The sequence below is a fragment of the Phodopus roborovskii genome, unplaced genomic scaffold (assembly GCF_943737965.1).
Source record: "Phodopus roborovskii unplaced genomic scaffold, PHOROB, whole genome shotgun sequence".
Classification (NCBI taxonomy): Eukaryota; Metazoa; Chordata; class Mammalia; order Rodentia; family Cricetidae; genus Phodopus; species Phodopus roborovskii.
Genome location: NW_026126625.1, coordinates 9253447 through 9276505, shown reverse-complemented (window position 1 = coordinate 9276505; position 23059 = coordinate 9253447). Strand labels below are relative to the sequence as shown.

At 42.9% G+C, this 23059-nt stretch overlaps 1 protein-coding gene across 1 annotated transcript in view; it reads left to right on the top strand.

The window, feature by feature from the left end:
- Positions 1-13891: 13891 nt before the first annotated feature.
- Il16 (interleukin 16) overlaps positions 13892-23059 on the top strand; it is a 96864-nt gene continuing 87696 nt past the window's right edge. Inside the window, exon 1 of the mRNA XM_051206673.1 lies at positions 13892-13968. Within this exon, the coding sequence (XP_051062630.1) occupies positions 13929-13968 (40 nt within the window). The 5' untranslated portion in view covers positions 13892-13928. The remainder of the gene's footprint in view (positions 13969-23059) is intronic.

Here is a 23059-nt window from a genome sequence, read left to right as displayed (position 1 = left end):
CCTTCTGCTCCAGGATTACCTCACTCAGTACAAGATTTTCCAGTTCATCTGTTTGGTTGCAAATTCCACAATCTCATTTTTTTTTCTTTTCAGCTGAATAAAATGTACATGTATCTATGTACCACACACACACACACACACACACACACACACACACACACAAGTTTTGATTATCCATTTAGCAGATGGTGGACCTCTAGTCTGCTTTTATTTCCTAGATATTGTGAATAGAGCAAAGATGAACATGGATATGCATGTAGTTTTATTTTATAAACCATAGTCCTTTGGGGATATTCTCAGGAGCAATGTCTCTGGGTCCTGTGTTAGTTCTATTTTTATGGTGTTGAAAACCCAAGAGACAGATTTCCGAGGGGGCTGCATTAGTCTGCACCCCTACAAACAGTGTATAAGAGTTTCCCTAGTTTCCTATTCACCATCTGGTGGTGGCACATGCTTTTAATCCCAGCACGTGGGAGGCAGAAGCAGGCAGATATCTGTGAGTTCAAGGCCAGCCTGGTCTACAGAGCAAGTTCCAGGACAGCCAGGACTGTTACACAGAGAAACCTTGTCTCAAAAAAAAAAAAAAAAAAAAAAAAAAACCAGAAAAAAAAGTTTCCCTTTCTCCACATCCATGCCAGCATTTGTTGTCACTGGTATTCATGATGATAGATGTTCTTACTGGGGTGAGAGAGAATATTAGGGTAGTTTTAATCTACATTTTCTCTGATAGCTAAGACTGTTGAACACTTTTAAAAAGTGTTTCCTAGCAATTGCATTTCTTTTGAGAACTCTGTTTTGTTCCATAGCTACTTAATTTTTTCAGTCAAAGTATTTGATTTCTTGGTCTCTAGTTTTTTGAGTTCTTTATGTATTTTGGACACTAATGCCTCTGTCAGATGTACACTTGGTGAACATATTCTCCCATTCTGTGAGATGTCTTTCCACAAAAGATAGTCTTCTTTGCTGTATAGAAGCTTTCCCATTTCATAAGATCCACTTGTTAATTTTTGGTCTTGGGTCTTGTACCATCAGAGTTTCATTTAAAGACTCTGTTGCAGTATACCCCCTACTTTTTCTTCTAGAAGTTTCAGAGTGTCAAGTCTTATGTGGAAGTCCTTGATCTATTTGGAATGGATGTTTGTGAGTGGTGAAAGAAAAGGATCTAGTTTCCCTTTTCTGCACATTGATACCCAAGTTTCTCAAAACAGTTTTTTAAAGATGTCTATTTTCCAGTTCATATTTTTGGCATTATCATGAAAACTCAGGTAGTTGTAGTGGTGTGAACTTATACCTGGCTCCTCTGTCCTATTCTACTAATGTATGTGTCCATTTTTTTTTTGCCAATATCATGAAAGGCTTTTTTGTTGTTGTTACTGTTTTTTTGTTTTTGTTTTTCTTATTTGTAACTCCAGTTAACTTAAATTCAGGTGAAGCACAACCACTGCAAAAAAAAAAAAAAAAAAAAAAAAAAAAAAAAAGTCTGCTCTGGCTATATTTGGTCTTTTGTGTTCCTTTATAACTTTTTGGTTTTTTTTAATTTGTGAAGAATTATCCCACACTTTTGACTAGGATTGCCTCGAATCTAGAGATTGCTCATGAGTGGATAGGTATTTTTACAATATTAATTCGTCTGATCCATGAGTGTGAGAGATCATTCCATCTTCTAGTACCTTTTTTAGTGTCTTAATTCTAAAGTCTCTTCATTGTAGAGGCCTTTTATTTTCTTGGTAGTTTAATTTCTAAGTGTTTTAATTTATGTAGCTATTATAAATGAGAACATTTCCCTGACTTTATTGTTAATATCCTTCTTATTTGTACATAGGAAGGCTACTGATTCTGTGCGCTGATTTTGTAATCTGAAACTTGGCTGAAAGTCTTTACCAGCTCTAGAAGTTTTTAGGTGGAATCCTCATTGTCTCTACTGTATAGGAATATGCTACTGGAAATAGGAACACTTATCTTTTCATATTTGTGGCCCTTTTATATCCTCTTTTTTCTTATTGATCTATCTAAGACTTCAAGAACCTTATTGAATAGAAGACATGAACACTTCGTGTTAATTCTGGTCTTAGTAGGAGTGTGTTGGTTTTTTCCAGTTAGCATGATGTTGACTACAGCTTTGACATATAAAGTCTTTATTATTATGTTAACATATGCCCACTCCATTCTCTCTCTCTCATCCTTCCTTCTTTTCTTCCTTCTTCCTTTCTTCCTTCCTTCCCTTTCTTCTTTCATTCTTTCCTACGTCTTATCTAGTTTTCATGTCAGGGTAACACTACCTTCATGAAAATGTTTATTAACAATCCTTCCTTTCCTACTATAAAGCAAGTTGAGTAGAATTAGTGTTAACTCTTTGATGCTGTATTTACATTTTGTTCAATCCTAGAATATATTATTTTATTTTCTTAATTTCTGTAGAAACCCACACAATAGTGTGTTGCTTAATATCTGTGAATTTGTGTGTTTTTTATATTGTCTCTTAGTGTTGATTTCTAATTTTATTTCAGTGTGCTCAGATAGAATATAGGATGTTACTTGAATTTTCTTATATTTGTTGAGGCTTGCTTTGTGTCATGAGATATCATTTATGTTTATTTTGCACAAAGTTCCATGAAATGCTGAGAAGAGTGTGTAATCTGCTGTGTTTGGGTGGAATGTTTTGTAGATTCATGAGGTCTGTCTTATTTATGGTTTCATTTAACTCCAATGTTTTCTATTTTTATTTTTCTTTCTAGATGGTCTGTCTATTGGTTATTGTGATATTGAAATCCTAACTATTAAAGTATTGGGGTAAATTTGTTCCTTTACATCTTGTACTATTTGTTCTATGGAGTTGGGTATACCTGAATTTGGTACATATATGATTAGAATTGTAATATCTTTTTGGTGGGTAGTACACTTACTGAGTATGAAGTAGCTTTTTTTTTAAAAAATCCTTTCTGACTAGTTTAACTTGGAATCCAGTTTGTCTGATATTAGAATAGATATACTTTTGTAGTTCTATTTGCTTAGAGTATCTTTTTCCATCCTTTTACCCTAAATGGTATCTACCATTAATGATAAGATGTACTTCTTGGAGTCCTATTTTCTAATCCAGTCTGCTAGTCTGTGTCTTTTCATTGATGAATTGACATCATTAATATTCAGAGTTGTTATTGAAAGATGTGTACTCATTCCCATCATTTTGTTAGTTTTGTGCCATTTTCTTAGATTTCTTTGGGTTAACTAACTTAATGTTGCTTAATTTTCCTGTATGTTCTCTTGGAATGTTTATCCTACTCTTCAGGCTGAAACAATTCTTCCAAGATCCTTTGTAGACCTGCCTTAATTATTCTTATATTTTTGTTTGTGAGCCTAGCCTTTAACGGCTGAGCCATCTCTCCAGCCTGGTACTATATTTCTTTAGTGTGTTTTTTATCACAGAAAATTTTTAGTTTCTCTTTTGATTACAATAGATAGTTTTGCTGGGTGTAATAAATAGTCTGGTTTGGCAATTGTGATCTTTTAGAACTTGGAATATATCTTTCCAAGCCCTTTGGGCATTAAAAGTTCCCATTGATCAATCATCTGTTATTTTATTAGGTCTGCCTTTATATGTGTCTTGACCCTCCTCTCTTGCAATTTTTAGTACCTTTTATTTAGTCTATATTTTTATTGCTTTAATTATCATATGTTATTCCCTTCTGGTCTTGTCTATTTTATATTCTATTTTATATATACCTGGATGGGTATCTCTTTTTCTGGTCTTGGAAATTTTCTGTGGTTTTAATGACAATATTAACTATGTCTTTATCCAGGAATTCTCCCCTTTTCCAAGTCCATAAATAGATTTGTTTTTTAAAGGTGTCATAAAGTTTTTGTGTGTTCATCGTGTGTTTTTATTGAATGATTCAATGTTTCTACTTTGTCTTCCATCCCTGTGTTTTTGACATGATTCATTCTGTTGGGAGGATTTCCACTGAACTTTTATTAGGATTATTGAGTTTTTCATTTCCTGTTTCATTTCACTCTGGGTTTTTTTTTTTTTTGTGATTCTATCTCTTTATTGAATTCAGCTTTCATATCCTGCATTGTCCTTACAATTTCTTTCATCTATTTGTCTTTTTTTGGATTTCAACTATTTTATCCCTGTTCTCTGTAGGTTCATTTAGTTGTGTCTTGTCTGAATGCTTTAAATTTGTTGAACACATTTGCAATTGTTCTTTTGCATTCTGTTTCTTGATGGAGAGCAGAGATGTTGATTGATATATCATGTTGTTTGTATTTTTACAATGTGGATTTAGCACGCTGTTTGTCTTTTGGTATAAATTTTAGCCTACCAGGTTGGAATTCTGAGGTGGAGATGATAGAAATGGTGGTTTGAGGGCAGCCTCAACAGTGTGAAGCCAATGCTAAGAGGCAGGGATGCTAGTGAGGGTAAGGTCTCATACTGGGGTCTGGGTCAGAAGGAATGAGTAGAGTAACTATGGTGTATAGGACCTAGGGCATTATGGTGTTCAGGACAGACTCTGGGGCTAGAGGGACTGTATAGTACCAGAGTCTGGGGAAGTGGCAGGGTTGCTTACCACACTGAGGTCAGAAGGATCCTATGGCAGCTGTTGGGCATGGGACTAAAGGTGTAACTGTCCAGATTTGGATTGTATTGGAAAGTCGATGTGGCCACTCAGAGTTATAAGATAAAATATATAGACCCAATTTCTATGACTATGATAGAGGGAGAAGTTGAAGGTTAGATTGGCAGAAAGTAAGAGAGTTTTAGGGTTACCCTGGATTCATAGTACAAGAACCTTAAGCAGAAAGTGGCAGAGAAACAGAGAGGTCAGTATCTACCCTAAACATCTTAGGGCTTGAGTTGCACATAATGATAATTAAAAGGCTTTGGGGTAGTTTGGAAACATGGACTTGTGTACAGATGATGCTAGGAGAGAAAACATGCAAGGTCTCAGAAGCAGTCTCTACCAATCAGATTCATGCGCACTGGCTCCTACACAGATTCCATTATCCCCAGCACAATTTTCCTGTCAGCTCACTCAATGACCATCAAAATTAATTCATTCATGTCGAGTTCCTCTGACCTCCTAATGGACGCTCACATATCCCAGAGCTGAGATTCTTCTCCAAGCCCCCATGTCCTCCATTTCTTTTTGAGTGTGTGCGCCTCCAGAGGCAGCACCCATGCCACTCAATCACTACTCAGCAACACCAAGTGCATATTTGGAATAAATGGAGGTAGTTCTTTTTGGTGATTGTCATTATATTTTGTTTGTGCTCTAACAAATAAAGCTTGCCTGGAGATCAAAGAGCAAAGCTAGCCACTAGTTAACCATTGAAGTCAGGCAGAGGTTGCATATACCTTTAATTCCAGCATTTGGGATCTCATGCCTTTGATCCCAGCACTAGAGAGGAGGAAACAAGAAGTGTTAAGACTGGGAGGAGAGAGGAATATAAGGTGGACTTGCTCCTTTTCAGGCTGAGAAGTTGGCAAGGTAAGAAGTGGCTGTTGTCTCCCTGATCTTTCATGCTCTGATCTTTTATATTCTGTAATACCTGATTCCAGGTTTTTATTATTAAGACCAGTTAGAATTTGAGCTACAGGTGATGGGATTGAAGTTCAAAGTACCGACTTACTGAGGTCAACACAAAAAACGCCAGAGATTCTGTAGTGTGAGTTGCTATCAGTGTGGGCTCAAGGAGATGAGGGATTTGGGGAATGTGTGGAACGGTGTGTGGCCATGCAATGGTGTGGTGGTTTCTCTGATGTTAGGTATTAGGGAAGGCTTATGCCTGTGGGAGAATGGATAGTACTTTGGAGACACAGCCTAAGAACAATGGGATGTGGGCTCAAGTCTCATAGGGACCAGTATAGGGGAAAATGGTGGTGGAAAAGCAAGGTAGCAGCAGAAGACCATAGAAAGAAAGCTGTGTCCTGGGGCTTCAGGGCTGCCTTGGTTCTTCACAGGATAGGATGAAAGTCAGCTTTAATGGAATCATTGCAAAATGCAAGGACAAGAAGAGACTAGGATTCATGGTCAGTGGTAGAGGAAGGTAGGGGCAAAGCAATGGAAGGAAAAGAAGGCCAACTATGTAGTTATAGAATCAGGGATATGTGCTTTGTAGACAGTACAAACAGAGACAGGAACCCACATGAGGGCCAAGCCTGCACAGGAGCCATGTCTACTGATTCTTACAGAGACCTGGAGTCAGGAAGCCCAGTGAGCATCAAGCTGACAGAGGAATTACATCCCTTTATGATCATAAAGACATAGGGAAGGAAACCCAGGTGAGGGCTAAACCTATGGTAGAGCTGATGTTAGGGATGCTTTGGGTCCTCACAGCCTCACTAGTGACTTCCCCTGGCATTGCTGCTTGTGTAAAAGAAAGGAAATATGCCAAATGCACTTGGGCAGCTGACCTGGTGGGAGTGGGAATGCCTCAATGCCATCTTTCCACAAGACTCAGTCTGTGTTTTCATCATTGAGCTCCTTTTGCTCCGGTCTCATGCCTGACCTCAAAGTCATGCAAGCTACCCACTCCCTGTGTTCCTAGTTCTCTGATTTTGCCCTTTGCATTTAAGATACAGTTTGTTTTCTTTCTTTTCCATTTTTTGTTTTTGTTTATTTGTTTTTATTTTTTGGTGATTTGACTCTGGGCCTCCCTTATGAACTGATCGCTAGCCCCTCCGCAGCCCTTACATATATTTTTGATTACCTCAGAGTTCACAGACCATGGGTCTCTTTCTAGTTGGAAACCATCCATGCACATTTAGTTCTCCTGGAGAGGTGGGATTCAACAATAGACTTTTGTTTCTATGGCAGTCTCCATCCCAGCATTCCAGTCATGCTTCTACCTCCTCCAGTTTTCTTCAGCTGTGGCCAGAGTCAACTCTCTCAGAATAGGCTGATATCAGGTAGGAAGGGCAATACTAACTTTTGCACAGTGGGTTTATCATCCTTTACTCCTCCAAGGAGAGAATAAAGTCATGATGTTCCAGAGAAAGCCCTTTGCTTTGGTTCTGTTAACCTAAGTTATTTCTGGTTTTCCCAGATACTCTCTGGGTCCCCAATTGCTTCATGGGTCCCTCTATAAGCTCATACTTGAGTCATCTCCTTGATTAATTAATTAATTAAAATGCAGGTTGTGTATGCAGGTGCATGTGGCCATGTGGTACATGTGTGTGTGTTCAATCTTTCACTGCTATGTCCAATCTAGAATAACCTGTCGATTATTTTGTCACCATATGGGATTAGGATGGCTAGCAGCTGCTGCCTCAAATTGAAAGGGTCAGAATAAGAGTCGGTATACTTCATCCCTGAAGAAAGAAGACAAGCTGTTGTGCAGGAAGGAAAGCCAGAGATCCTCCAGGAATGGTCAAAACATTGGTCAGTCTCCCATCATAAAGAAGCTGGAGAAAAAGATCAAGACTTGAACAGGAGTAGAGAGTGCTCATGGGGAGGAAACAGAGGCAGAAAAGACAAAAGACTGGCTTGCAAGTAGCCTTATATTGCTCAGCACCCTCAGTGGAGTTGTAGATCTAGCAAGAGCTGACTTGAGTCACACCCATGAGGATGGAAGAGGGCATTGAAGTTGGGTGGGCATATGGATGCCCAGCTGGGACACTGCAGCATCAAGTCTGGCCTAAGGCGTGTGCCAAGAAGTCCTCGCAGCATTGAACTGACTTGCTGGTGACTTGGCTAATTTCTCACTGTGACCCATGCTTCCTCTTGGGAATTCATGCATAGTTCACAGAGTATTTTGGAATTTTGTGTGTTGGCCATGGATGAATAATAATGAATATGAATTTATGTCTGTGCACGAATGTATACACAATGCAAAACATACATAATAGAAAACACTTGCAAAAAAGCAAGAAAGGCTTCTAGAATTAAATGAGACACCATGTTTTTGAGTCTTCAGAAAAAAGTCTATACATTGAACATAATAAGATGCGACAGGTATAAAGCACATGGAAGGTGAATTAAGGTTGGATCCATTTCTGCAGTTTGCTGAAAAGTCCCTGGCCAGGGATCCCTGCAGACAAGGCAGCCCTGGACCAAGTGTCTTTGACTCATCTTGCTGGTATTTGTGGACAGAGAAGTATAGCGAATGACTCCTTAGCCACCAGCACCGGGGACCGAGTTGGATTTAGGGGTAGATTCCTTGTCTTTAAGAAAGTCATTTCTCCTTTATGCTTCAGTATCCCCAAGCTTGTGTTGAAAGGCCACCAAAGAATGAAAGTCTTTGCAGGTGCTCAACAGGGTTCTGGGGCCTGCTAAGGTAAGGATGAAGACAGCAATTGTACTCCTGTTAATCATTCAACCATAGCAAACTTCACATTAGTCCATTTCAGTGCTTGCTGTTCTACTCTTTGAGAAAAGAGGTTGGTTCTCTGAAGACACATGGCTTACATCCTCCAGAAATGGTCATCATAGATCTGTCTGGGTACCAAAGATCATTGCTGTCTCACCTGGAGGCTGATGTGATGGGACTTGTGATTGATTCAGCTATTTAGTTCTTGGTTGAGAAACTGGTTGGCACTTTTGGCTTGTTTTATATGAACACTGTGTGTAAGCTCCACCTCTCTATTTTCTTAATAATTCCCTAAGATCTCTGAGCATATGTTTCTATAGTTTTAATGAGGGAAGATGAGGCTTAATGACAACATCTGTGCTGTTCCATTCTTTGTGCTGCATGAAGTGAGCATTAGCTGCCAGCTAAGCATGTGTTGAGGTCTCTAATCATTTACAACCAATCAGAATTTGGGGGTTGTTTCTCTTGACTTGTACTTACCAATCTCTCAGGTTAGAGAGGCAATCTGTGCATTTGTTCTTCTTTGAATTCTGTTTGAGGCTTAGCTTATCATTGCCATCAATGTTTAAAAATGAAAAAGTATTTAAAATAACATCAATTGATATGACAGATTGTTTCTCATTCCTTGAGTTAAAAAAAAAAGATAAAGCCTATGGGCATTTAAAAAATTATAGGTTGGTTCAACAATGTCTAGTGGTGATGGTTAATCTATATTGTTAACTTGACAAGGTCTAGGATCACCTATGAGACAAATCTCTAAGTGTGTCTGTAAGGGAGATTCCAATACAGTTTAACTGAGGTGGGAAGACCTACCTCAAATGTGCACAGGACCATCCTTTGGAATAGGGTCTGCACTGATTAAGAGCGAGAAATTACACTGAGCATGAACATTTATTTCTCTACTTCCTGACTACTGACACAATGTGACCAGCCACCTCATGTTCATTCCTCATGCTGTACCCTCAGATTATGAACTGAAATAAATGACTTCTTGAAAATTATTTTGTCATGGCAATGAAAAACATAACTAATAAAAACAGGAACACTGATCTTTAGGTGAACTTAACATCCTTGGGTTGAAAACATGTGGTTTAATGCTTATCATTAGTTCCCAACTATTTTCCTGGGTTTTCTGAGTCAGCTGCAATTTTCTTGGGTCTCTGTCACTTATCACTACATGTGGCAGGCAGCTCTGTCTGTAAGAATGTGTGAGGATGGAAAGTCTTTGCTGATGTCTTCTGAGGACAGAGCCTGGAGGACAGCAGGTCACTTGCTGTATAGACCTTTGTGGACAGTGTCTTGGAGGTCTGTATCACATTTGATTTGAAAATGCCAAAGGGGAACACAGAAACCCAGGACATGGGAGTGAGAGTGAAGTGGGATATCCACCATGGAGCAACATACTCCTCCCATTCCTGAACAATGTGTTTAACTGATTTGTTTGGCATGGATTAAAACAATGGCTCCTTCCTATGTTGTGGGGTTAATGTAAAGGCCATGGGATGTACAAAGGAATATTCATGAAAATAAAAAGCAAGTCGATTTTACTTCTCCAAATTTAATTTTGTGTCATGTAGGTGGATGAGCAACACACCTTGTTTTGTAAACTGTCTTGCTCACTTAGCATAATCTTATAGACCTCTTCCTGTGAATATAAATGTCAGCATGTCTCCCTTTTGTATTTAGTCTGTTTCCAGGGCCACTGCATCTGGGGACCATGAAAATGGCAGGCAGGATGAGGCTCTCTTGATGCATCCTACAGGTCCATCATCTGGGACATTCACTACTTAATCAGCATAGAGTAGAGCTATCAGCAGGAAGTGCCATTCTAGGTTCCTACCCTTACCCAGGGTGACTCTCAAGGAGCTGTTCTGACCTTAGGTGCTGATAATAGGGGCCTTTCTTGTAACCCACATTGTTGCTCTGAGAAACAATGATGATCTTGACCTGTCTTCTTCAAGTGTGGGTATCTACCCCAAATAGGATCACACAACTGAATGTGAGGGTTGTGGAAAATTTGTCAAGAGTAAAAGGTTTCTGAAGGTACAATGATCAAAATCTAATTTAAGTCAAATACCAAATTTAAGATTTTTCTGGAGGTTCTGGCTTGTGCTCATGGGGGGGGGGGCTCTCACAGCTTTATAACCACCTATTATTGTGCATCACAAAATCAGCCACATAATGCCAATAAACATTGTCTGCAAAGTCTCCACTCAGATGTGAGACTATGCCATGAACTGCAGGGGCTTGCACAGTGCACCCAATGCTTTCTGTTCTCTTTTGAAATGTAATGGGTTAGTTACAGATAACAAAGGTTTAATATTTCCACCATACCCCAGCACGTATTAAATATGTAAATCTATGGACTGCATTGTGAGATACTATGCATTGGTGAAGGTGAAGAGAGTGAGGCTGTGGAATATTCAGCCTTAAATGGGACATCTGTATCACAGTCTCCTCCAAAGGCTAAAGGGACAGTGAAAAGAGGGTGGAGGGTGGAAAGACTGTCACAGGTAGACGCAGTGGGTGGCTACAAGCAAAGAGTGTAGCTGCACGTATGAAGTCACAAAAATTGTGACACCACGAACAAGATTTGAAGCCATACAAAATCACAGCGTACATAGAGGAGGTGCATGCCAAGTCCATCCCAAGCTAAGGAGCATTGACAACTGATGGCTGCTGGGAGAGAGAGGATCAGTTTTCTTTTCTTTCTTTTTTTGAAATTTTTTATTTACATTTGAAACAATGTCAATCCCAGTTCCCTCACCCTCCTTTCCTCCCCTATCACCCTCACCAAACCCCAGCCCCCAGGGCTGCTCCCCAGGGAGAGTGAGGCCTTCCATGGGGAGTCTTCAAATCTGTCCTGTCTAGGTTGAGAAAGTATCCCTCTATGTGGAATGGGCTCCAGAGGTCCATTTGTATACTAGGGATAAATACTGATCCACTACCAGAGGCCCAGTCCTCCTAACTAACATCCACGTTCAGGGGGTCTGGGTTGGTCTTATGCTAGTTTCCCAGATATCAGGCTGGGATGCATGAGCTCCCCCTTGTTCAGGTCAGCTGATTCTGTGGATTTCTCCAGCCTGGTCTTGACCCCTTTGCTTATTATTCCTCTCTCTCTGTAACTGGATTCCAGGATTTCTGCTAGTGTTTAGCCGTGGGTGTCTGCTACTGCTTCCATCAGCTACTAGATGAAGGCTCTAGGATGGCATATAAGGTAGTCATCAATCTCATTATTGGAGAAGGACATTTAAGGTAGCCTCTGCACTATTGCTTAGATTTGTTAGTTGGATTTATCCTTGTAGATCTCTGGGCATTTCCCTAGTGCCAGATTTCTCCTTAAATCTATAATGGCTCCCTCTATTGGGATATCTCTTTCCTTGTTCTCCTTTATTCTTTCCATGTCTCAAGGGTCAGTTTTCTTTAAAGGTGTGGCTTCTGGTATATGAGCCTTGATCCAGTGGATGCTTAAATGCCCAAGAGAATGTGAGCGGAGCAAATTGGACTCAAAGCCTTTAAAAATAAAGGGAGGGAAGATAGATCACAAAATTGGAGGAGGGGAAGGAAGGGAGAGTGAATCTTGGAGGAAGTGTGGATGAGAGGTGAATATGGTCAAAATGCATTCTATGGAGTTCTCAACGAATTAATTAAAAATTGCTATCAGTTACTGATTGAGTTTCATTAAAGATCTATTACATGTATTTCTTCTTGTGATTAGAACAGAATTTGCAGCCATTTTTGAAATAACCCTAAACCTGTTTTGCTCCATAATGATACTAAGCAGTATTCTCCAAATTGATGGTCACACATTATTGGACAACTCTACATTCTGCAGCATCAAATACTCCCCTAAGATTTACCCCTTTATGTAAAAATAAATTCTTTCTCATTCATATGCAAAATTGCTTTTTTCTTTAATAAGTGGTAAAATAGTAGATAAGTCAAATAATTGTCTTACAATAAATGCCTTTATGATTTGTGTTGTACTTTAAGAAAAGCAGTGCTCAAGAGAAAGATGCCATGCAACAGGGTTCAAGCCGGCAGTTTTTGTTGTTGTTGTTTTGTTTGTTTTTTTTGTTTTAATTAGGAAAAGGAGAAAGTGGGGAGGGGAGAAACCAGCCTCAGGGGACAGGAGCATCAGGAGAGAGGAAAGAGAGGCAGAGATAGATAGATAGAGAGAGAGAGAAAGAGAGAGAGGGAGAGAGATAGAGAGAGAGAGGAGGAGGAGGATGGGAGGTGGCCTTTTAAAAGGGAACAGAGTGAATAGGCACAGGTGGTGCTCTTAGTGGCTGCAGCTGAGGGTGTATCCTGTCAGCACCCCAAGAACAGACCAGTACAGGTGCCTGAATACTAACAATTTGTTGATAGATGCTTGATTTGAATATCTATCTTAAACACCTATATTCCCAAGGATATGTAAAATTTTCTTGGGTGAAAAGGTGTCATGAGAGAGAGAGAGAAAGAAAAAAACGACTTTAAGAAGCCCCAATCTAAGGAGTATTTGTGTGTGCACAAGTGTGTCACTTGAGTAGAGTGACAGGGGTTCAAAGGACTCAGGGCAACCACAATAGGAGTTTATTCTAGGAAGACGCAGGTCTCTTGACAGGTACATCGAGAGCTACACCAGGGTCTGTGTCACTTTGTTCCCTTGGATCCTGAGTCCACTTTCAGTTCTGCTCACCCCGCTACTATGTATCCCTTTGTCTTTTCATTGAAGAAACCCAAGTATTTGTTTAAGCCAGCAGTCAAATTGGTCACTTAAAATAACAGTACATCTTGTCCAAGTCCAAAAATACTACCCAGTGTAAGGAGGCAAGCAGGGGAAATTGGGCAGAGGAGGCTGACGACATTTAACAGTGCACTGGAACCCCTGCTCTTTGATCCCTCTTTTTCAGACATAGGGCAGGAGCCCAGATCCTTCTGTTTGTCTTGATTAAAGTCAGCCTCCACCTTCCCCAGAGCCCCTCTGCCCTTCTGGGGACACAGGCTGCATTCACCAGCAGCCACTCTGCCCAGACCCTAAGCACACTTTATGAAAGGCGTTTCCCACTTGGATTGAACAGGCGCTGTGTTTGTGTGTGAGGGAGAAAATGAATCACTGTAACGTGGGGCTAGGATTTGGGGTGTTGTGTTTGTCCCATGCAAGCACATAAACACAGCAGAACTCTCTGGAAACATTAGGGGCGGGCACAGAAACTGGAGTGATTCGGTGGCCCCAGCAGTGGGGCACATTTTTCTTATGTCTTACCCCTCTGGGTTCTGCCCTCTCACAGCATTCTCCAAGTCCACAGCAAAGGCTGAGGTTTTTGCATTTCTGTCTGTGGTCCGGGGAAAAGGCATAGGATCTGAGGGCTCCCTCCAGTCCAGTGAAATACACACTCATTTCACACGGAGGCCGGAGTTGGAAGCGACCGTTGTGAAACGTTAAAGATTTTCTGGCAGTGTGAAAGGGATTTTTTTTCCCTTCCTCCCTCCCTGCCGAGGAAAAACAGTTCTAAGAAGAGAGTCACTTTGTAGTTGTAACTCCCATTCAAAGACTACGAGTCCTGAGAAGCTGCTGATTTCTGTGTCTCTTGCGCGTGGTCTGTGAGAGACTGTCACTGGTCCTTACCACCCTGCTCATGAGTTTGCCGAGGACCATCTTCCCCAGGAGGGAGGCCGGTAAGTACAGCCTCTTCCTCTATCTCTGAGGACTTGAAGGGGCCTGAACTTTTTGGACATCTTCCCAGAGGGGTGGGAGAGCAGTTTTCCTTACTTGGTATAGCCTGTGTGTGACTATGTGCACACGTGTGCTATGAGTCTGTTTGTCCTTGCAAAGGCTGGCTGGACTCTCACCCTCCACGCACTTGGCAGAGAGGTGAAGTGCATTATCACCGGGTCTCTTCCCCAAGGGGTGAACACACCTGGCTTTCTCTGTGGCTGTTGCTGGTAAGGAGCAGGGCCATCCATGTCCAATGCTGGAGCTGTCACGGTCCCCACAGCAGAATACAAGGGACTTGTGCAGTGGGGTAGGATAGTGAAACAGATGGATGGGGACCTCCCAAGTCTGGACACTGAGGGTCTAGGTCAATCTTGCTGGAGGCCCTGCCTTTCTGCAGGTACAGCCCATGAGATGATGTCATTTCTTATGACAGCCCCCTGAGTGTGCTCTGGAAACAGACACAAACAGGCACTGGACAGCCTAAGTTAACCCCTCTGCCCAACTGTGAAAGCCGATGAAACTTGGGTTCCACTTTAACTTTGGCAAAGGGAATGTACACATGTTTTTCTTTATTGAGAGAGAGAGAGAGAGAGAGAGAGAGAGAGAGAGAGAGAGAGAGAGAGAGAGAGAGGTCAAAGTCACAGGCTGACTTTTCGAGTTTCAGAAAGATATGGACAGAACTCTTGAGAGCTTTTGATTAGCTCCCATAAAAACCTCTGAATTCAGAGGGAATACAGAAGAGGGGCAGGCTACCACCCGACCTGGGGTGTGGTGTTTGCAACTCTAAAGGACCTAGTTGGCTTCCTAATCTTGGAAAAGGAGTTTACCATTGCTCTGGCTCAGTTTCCTTTTTTGCAGATCAGGAGTAATCCATTCCTGTCTGAAAGGGAAAGAGAAACAATGTCAGAGCTTAAGTCTGTGAACATTCTGATTGGCAAGGGCTCTCCTAGGTGGCCAGCACCTGAACTGTCACAGGCACTCAGGCTCTGGAGTGAAAAGCAGAAGTGGTTTCCTCTGGAGCAGGGAGCAGGCTTCCATTCAAACACCTCTTTTTAGAACATGTGGATGTGTCTTTTTCGCTGGGGGGGGGGATCTGTTCCAGCAAGAGCTGACCTGTACTTAGCCAGTACTTGGTGCAGTGCTGGGTAGAACCATCTTCTCAGCTTTTATCTGGTTTCTGTCTCTGGCCCTATCTCCTTCAGTGAGGTTTCCCTGGCAACAGACTGAGGCAGAGCTGTGAGAGTGGGAAGTTCCCTGAAGAGTGCTGTGGGTACAGCACCCATGAGGGTAAAGGACACAGCAGGGAAGGCAGAAAGACAGGGATGGAGCTTCAGCATTGGCTCTGGCTGATGTGTCTGCTCCTAGAGAACTTGGTGCCCTTGCTGTATCAGTCACTACACGTAGGCTGTTCCTGAGTCTGGACCATCATCATGGGCAAGGCAGCTTTGGGAAAGGCTAGGAGAGGTCAGTGGCAGTCTGTCCCCAGCAATTTTTGCATTGGTTGTGGGAACAATGTCATAGTCATGGGGTAAGGAGATTCTCTGAGTGACAGCTACTCACTAAACCTGACTGAGTGCCTGGTCTTTTATGAGTTTCCTTATCCACAAGATTGAGCATTAGCAATATGGCCACCTGTCTAGTTGAATTCTTACAAAGCACTGTGATCTTGAATAAGTCTATGTCCATCAGAGATGGACTAGAGATGACTCCAGAAACCATTCCAGCAGTACCAGCAGTAGATTACTGCTAATGTAACCATGGTGGTTGCCTGTATCTGTCTACTCATATGACTACAGGTGTTTTGATTTCTTCCATTAGAAATTCGGAACTCAGACCCTTGCAGAATCCCTGTGCACAGAGCAGCTAGCATAAGGGTGTAGGCTTGCAAGGCAAATACCAGTTCTGCATAAGCCTGACAGCAGGAGGGGCTGGGACTGGAGACTTGCTATTGACTTTCCCTGCCCCAGGGAAGGAGTCCAGCTGTATGAGACACCATGCATGTCTTCAATAGTTCAGAGCTTTATAATGTTTCCTGGGACACATGTGGATGTGGTGGGCTTTGTCTAAGTCTAATATCTCCTTCCCCGACCTCTTTATTTTCTGGTTTTCTTTTCTTTTCTTTCCTTTTTTTTTTTTTTTGTGGACAACACTTGTAATGTTCACTTCATTGCATTTTAGCTTACATTATTTAAAAATAGTTACACATTGAAAGTTGTATTAGCAAAACCAAAAAATAGTAGATATGTTGAATTTAATTGATTGGTATATTAAACAATAAAGTATAAATTTAGAATAGTATTGTTGAAAATAAGCAGGAACAAGTTGAATATAAGTTATCAGGAAGAAGTTCCTATTGCAGTTCCCATGAGAGAAATGCATTGGATTTCAGGCTTTCTTACATATGCAAATTTTAATTTTTATTAACTTTGAAAGTTAGTAGAAAACACAATGGGTTTTATTATGCATTTTCATATGTGTGTCATTACGCTTTGTTCTAATTCATGTCCCCCTTTCAATTTAATTTTCAATACATGAAGATTGAAATCACTTTCTTAAACACTTGGGATTCATTTACAACACATTACTTGTCTAGAGCATTCTGTGCTCCAGGCACTGTGCTGGGTGCTAGAGAGCTAATGGTACATATTAAATAAACAACAGGCTTAAAAAACACAAAGCTGGAGGATCTGAGAGGCACTCGTTGGGGAGACCAAACTAATGTGGTGGGTCAGAATAGGCTTCTGGAAGGAAGTCTTATGAGCTTTTGTTTTTTCCAGGGTCTGTGGGTTTAAGTCAGGGGCAGGTCTGTTGTGGTGGGGTGGTGCATTGACAGTAGACAATTTGCATAAGATGATGGGGTAGGAGGACTAAGAGTTTGAGACCAGACCTTGCTATACTTTTCTAAATAGGTGTTGTGGTGTACACATGTAACTCCAATACCTGGGAGACTGGGGCAGGAAGATTGATGAGTCTGAGGATAGGCTGGACTACAAAGTGAGTTTAAGGCCAATTAGGGCTAGATAGTCTCAGTAAACAGCACCATCATCACCACACGGGTCAGGACAGAGGTGGAAATGCAGGTCCTAGGCAAAGGGTACTCAATAGTGTTGGACCAAGGGGAGACAGTGGCCCCAGACCTCCCCACTGAACTAACCACTGTATAGGAGGATGGTTTTGCTAGTGGGACAAGATTCTCCCTGCCATCAGCCAACTGTTTTTGTTCCTGGTCCCAAGTATGCATATTATTATGAGGCCTCCCTGTGCCTTCTGGAACACCCTTTGTAAGGTCAACTTCCTCTTCTTCCTCTGGAGTATGTTCAGCAGAAATGACTTGTCAGGGCCTCCCTGATCAGAGTTTACCTTACCTTCCCCACCATGCCAGAGCATGGTGTACATGTTTCTGTTTGATAAATGACTTATTGCAGGCACTGGGAGTTTCAGAAAACAATTTGGGGTAGGACTAAGATTTAAATACTAGCCAGTGTGTTTCATGTATTGAAAATCATGTATTAGTATGCCACTCTATGGCTGTAAAGTAATATTCACATACATGTGTGACACACACACACACATGCACACATGCACACACATGTATACACATATAGAGATTTTCCACAGATGCTTCCATTTGACATTAAGTCTGGATAACTCCTTATCCTTAAAGGTACTAGAACCTAACCTTGATGGACTAAAACAATATTGCCAGGGATTATTTTACTATTTCTTATATTGATGCTTCAGTTTGCTTTTGATTTTGTGTTTTCCAAAGCAGCATTAAGAAGGGTTTCAAGCACACAGAGAAGCAGAATCCATTGCACTAACCATTTAGTCAGTGTTCTGTTGCTGTGAAGAGACACCATGCCCATGGCAACTCTTATAAGAGAAAACATTTAATTGGGGGCTTGCTTATAGTTCTGGGGGTTTAGTCCATTATCATCATGGTGGGGAATATGGCAGCTTGCAGGCAGGTGCTGTAGCTGTTGCTGAGAGAGATAGGCTGGGCACAGCATGGGCTTTTGAACCCTCAAAGCCCATGTGTCACACTTCCTCCAACAAGTCCACACCTCCTAATCCTTTCAAATAGTGCTACTCCCTGGTGACCAAATCTACTAGCCTATGGGGCATTCTCATTCAAGCCACCACACTAACCATGCCTGTATCCATTAGCTACATTTGATTTTGTCATCTTTCTATCATTGTATCTACCAATCGCTTAGTCATCTTCTCCTTCCATGCTCCATCTTTTTGATGTATTTGCATATGTGTCAGATATCACTAAACTCCAGAATGTACAGAACTACCACAACATTTGACAATTTACAGACAGTGAAATACACAAGTCTTTAAAAAAAGGATTTATTTATTTCTATGTACATTGGTGTTTTGCCTGCATGTGTGTCAATGCAAAGGTTCCAGGTCTCCTGGAACTGGAGTTACAGACAGTTGTGAGCTGTCATGTGGTTGCTGGGAATTGAACCCCAGTCCTCTGGAAGAGCAGCCAGTGCTCTTAACCATTTAGTCATCTCTCCAGCCCCAACACACAAAAATCTTAAGCCAATGTGTAGGGTACTTTGAGAAGTGTGTGTACTGGTGTGAGACACAGTGATAGGGAATATTGGACTGGAAATGCAGCTCAGTTGGTAGAGTGCCTCTCTATCATGTGTAAGGCTCTAGGTTCAATCCCTAGCACTTCCTAAAACGGGCATAGTGGTGCAATCCGATAATTCTGGCATTTGGGAGGCAGAGGAAGAAAGATAATAAGTCCATTGCCATTCTTGGCTACACTGTGAATTTGAAGATAGCTTGGGCTACATGAGACCCTTGCCTCCCCTGGTTCCCCCAAAAGCCACCATACAAGAAAACTCTTGTGTGTACTTTCAAATTGCTTGGTGGACATATAACATGCCACTAAATTTAAAGGCTTATTCAAGTAAACTGTAGTGTCTGCTTCAGCATCTCTTAGCTCCAAAGACAGAATTTTTACATGTGGTACCCTCATAATGGGTACAGTGGAAATCAGATTCTATAGCATGGGGCAGCTCCAAGAGGCGGGTAACTTTCCACTCAAGGGACTAAAGGAAAGTTATACAGAGACTGATACAGGCTCTCACTAAGAGCAGATGAGGGTTGCAGCTTTTAGTCAGATAGTAGGATGAGATGAGCCAATTGGGGCAGGAAGATGGAACAGGTGGACTATGGGAGCAGATCAGGGATGATGAAAGAACTACATAGAGTCTCTATGCATATTTGTGTCTTTTCCAGGGCCTCAGGGGCCCCAATGGATGCTGGGCAGGTAGCATGTGTTCATCTGCCTCCCAGAGGCTGCCCTGTGTTTCTTGATACAGCCCAGCCCAGCCTGGCCCCAGCCCCAGCCCTGGCAGCAAAGATTTGCTTTTACTGGAAAGTACACTAGAAGCAGCCGAGAGCAGGCAGTGTTGGGGACAAGCTTTCAACTGTCTGAGCAATCGAGAGATGTTGTGACAGAGAGAGAGGGTCCAGTTACAGGGCCTTGTGGCTGCTATGCCCTGCTGGTTCCTCCTCCCCTCTTTGGAGAGCAAAATGGGCACTGTAGTTAGTACCATGGGGTCCAGAAAAGCAAAGCTGGTATTTGAGCTGCCTGTATGTCAAGGAGCAGGCCATTCTTAATAACCCATTTGCAAAAGGGAATCTGGCACTCAGACAGGAGAATGGCTCGTGGTGGGTCACACAGCCAGTGAACAGCAGAGCTGAGGCCACAGGACACTGGACTCCAGGGCTAGTGCTCCGTTCCCTGTCTGTCTGCCTTCTTTTGCCAGGGTGTGAGCACACGAGCCCAGCCTAATGCAAGCTTAGCCTCCTATTTGTCTACCCTGTGTCCATGTGTATGGGTCTGACCTAGGCATCCTTGTCTCCTGCTTCCCTGCCCTCCCTCCTCCCTGTCTTTTCCTCTCTTTTTTTCTTCCTCCTCTAACAGCTACTTAGCATACACTTTGTGCCAGCCCTGTGCTGGGTTCCAAGGCTATAGAGGGAGACGTCCCTGGCATGGGGAAGTCACAGTGTAAGGCAGATACACAAATGAAAGACAGGCATGAAGTGCTTTGAGAGGGTGGGAGGGCAACCCTAACTTCAGTGATGTAATTGGCAGGCTATGTCATGGAGGGCTTCCTGGTGGAGGTGACAGGGGCAAAACTCAAAAAACATACAACTTTGCTGGGAAGCAGTAGCTAGTTAGTCTTTCTGTCAAAGGGGTGGGCTGTACTGACCCTGGGAGGTGGAGGAAGTAAGGCGCATTTGTAGGAGACAAGTCTATGACCTTGGCAGAGATTTAACATTTTTATATACCAAATCAGTCATACCAAGACAATAACAAATGAGGAAAAGAAAGGATTTCTTCATCTTTAAAATGTTGTTTTCTGATACGAGGCAGGAGGCAGCGTTCCTCAGATAGTTGTGTGGGCAGAGAAAGTGTGGCCAGTTACTGCCTGGCACGACTAGGCACACTCCTCCTTGGATTCTATCTTTCCCAGTCAGCTGGACCCAAACCCCACCCCTTGGAACACCTCTGACACCATTAAAAAGCCAGAAAAGCCAGAGGAGATTCGGCTACCTCCCCCTAGTTTGGAGCCAGCAGGACCCAATAGGGTCCCAACTATCGCCAGGGCTCTGCTGGGTGGGGCTGTTTGCTTTCTCACCCTGTATATGAGCCAGTGAGAACTGGCTTTCCATTTTTTTTTTTTCCAGGTGGAGAGGTTGGCAGGGTGCTGGTGCTCAGTAAACTGCCCCAGTCCTGTCCTTAAAATAGCACCACCCAGGCTGGGACCACTCCCTCCAGCTTTGTGTTAACCCTTTCCAAACCTGCCTAACAGATGGGGACCTTGGGACAGTCAGAAATCTCCAGCAGCTCAGCTTGGGAAAGTGTACTTCTTCAGCCATCCAGAGGATGCTGGGTTCACATCTGGCCTCTGCATCCTGCTGGGTCTTCTTAAGGGAAAGAGTGGGAGCTGCAGCACCTTCCAAAGGCAACTAAAGAGTGGTCATTCTCCGGGTTACAGCTGAGCCTCTGTGAGTTCTGTGCAGGGAAAACTGACCCCACCACTCAGGTTCTGCACCTCCAGTGACTTCCTTCATCCTGTAGCTCTGAAATAAGGTCTCCTAACTAAATTCTGTTCCCTCGAGAAGAATACACTCCTCTGTTTCCGTGGCCTGAGGCCTTGAGGGGCCAGGAGTGAAGCGTATGCTTTTAAAGTGCTATTTAACCTGAGTCTAATCATATGAGTTAGATGAAGGAAATGTCTGTAAAGGCTCTTTGTAAACCGTAAAGTACAAACAAATGTGGAAAGCCCATTACAAGGCACCAGTCGTTTATTTATTCGCTCAGTTATGTGTTGACTCATTCTGTAAATGTTTATGGAACCCTTATGTGGGCCTGGTGTGTTTGGGGGACCCTGCGGTGAACAAAGCAGATGAGGTCTCCGTCTGGGGGACTATAATCTAGATGGGATAGATTGACGATTCACAGGGACTCAAATAGGCTAACAGGTCACCCTCCAATGGTGGCAGGTTCCCCCAAAGGAAATAAACAAGGGTAGCATAGTAGAGAGCTTGGGGGGTGGTCACTGAGGCTGAGTGGACAGGACAGGCTGTATTCAGGACAGAGCCAGCCTCCAAAAGAACTGGAAGGGGAGCTTTCTTGGGACAGGAGCAGCTGTGGCAACATAAGCTTGACTTGTTTGAGAACCAATTCAAAGGCCAAGGTGACTGAGGATTCTGTGAACAGGAGGTTCCCAGGGTAAGGAATGATGGCAGGAAGCACAAGGGCTGCAAGCTTCTCCTGCCATTACACATTCCTAGACCTGTTAGCATATGCCACCCCCCCCCATTATCTCAATAACACCCTGAACTTGGAGTTTCTGATTTCCCTTCTTAGACCAAGTCCGGGAGGCTGAGCTCACAGAACTCAGTTCCCGAGTTCTAAGTAAGGCCTAGTTCCCCAGCTGCTGCTTCTTTGCTTCCTTTGGGCAGCCATGAGGCCTGCAGACTTCTGGGTAGAGAGGGAAGGTCCTCTCATTCAGAAGGCCTGATGTCCTAGATATGATAGAGTTTCCAACTTGGGGCACAGATTACATATGAGTCAGGGTCAGTCAGGGTCCTGACTATACTTGGGAATGAGTTTATGTTATGAGAGAGAGAGAGAGAGAGAGAGAGAGAGAGAGAGAGAGAGAGAGAGAATATGGATTATGGGAGGGTTTGGCTCTGATGCAAGGGATACAGGTTCTTCAACCTTTCTGCCAGAGGGGAAGTAGCCACAACAAGTAATGCTTGTTGGGGTCCCAGTTACACTGTCTGGATACTTCAAGCGAGGCTATGGGTGCACAGAGCAGGCAGTACTGACCAACGCCCCCATCACATGTACTTTAGAAATTCCTGCACCTTCCTCCAGACTTAGTCCCACAATAGAGGACTGTCCCCATGCCTGCTGACAAAGGCAGCTTTGTGTTCAGAATGCCCTCCCAGGACATCTCTTGTGACCACCCTGGCTGCCTAGCAATGCATGCACCTCCACAGTCTTGCATGGAATGTCAAGGGCATCCCGCAGTTTGCCCCCACACCTTTGTTAGTGCATAGGGACCTGGAACATTTGATAGAACATCAGAAAACATGCCGGAGAGGCCGCATAAGGGTCAGCCTGTTGCTCCCAGGGGGGTATGCTTAAGGAGAGGTATATGGGGCATTCTCTTGGGGCAGATGCCACCCTGAGATCAGACTCTTTGAAGGGACATGGCAGGGAAAGATATGCTGGTCACATGATAATAAGCACTCAGGAGGGCATGTCCCTTGGGAATGGTTTTCAATGTGCTTCATGGAAGTTAAGTCATTGGTCCCAAATAGAGCATGCTCAGTATCATGAGGCATATCTATGGCTGTTGCAGAGCTGGACACTTCTTCTGGAGGATGTGGCTGGGGCCTGAGACTATTCCCACAGTCAGGAAAAGTATGGCAGGAAGATGGGAGAGAGCCCTGAGTGGCGGAGTGAGGAATACTTTGTTGAGAGCTCCCATGCAGTAATTTGCC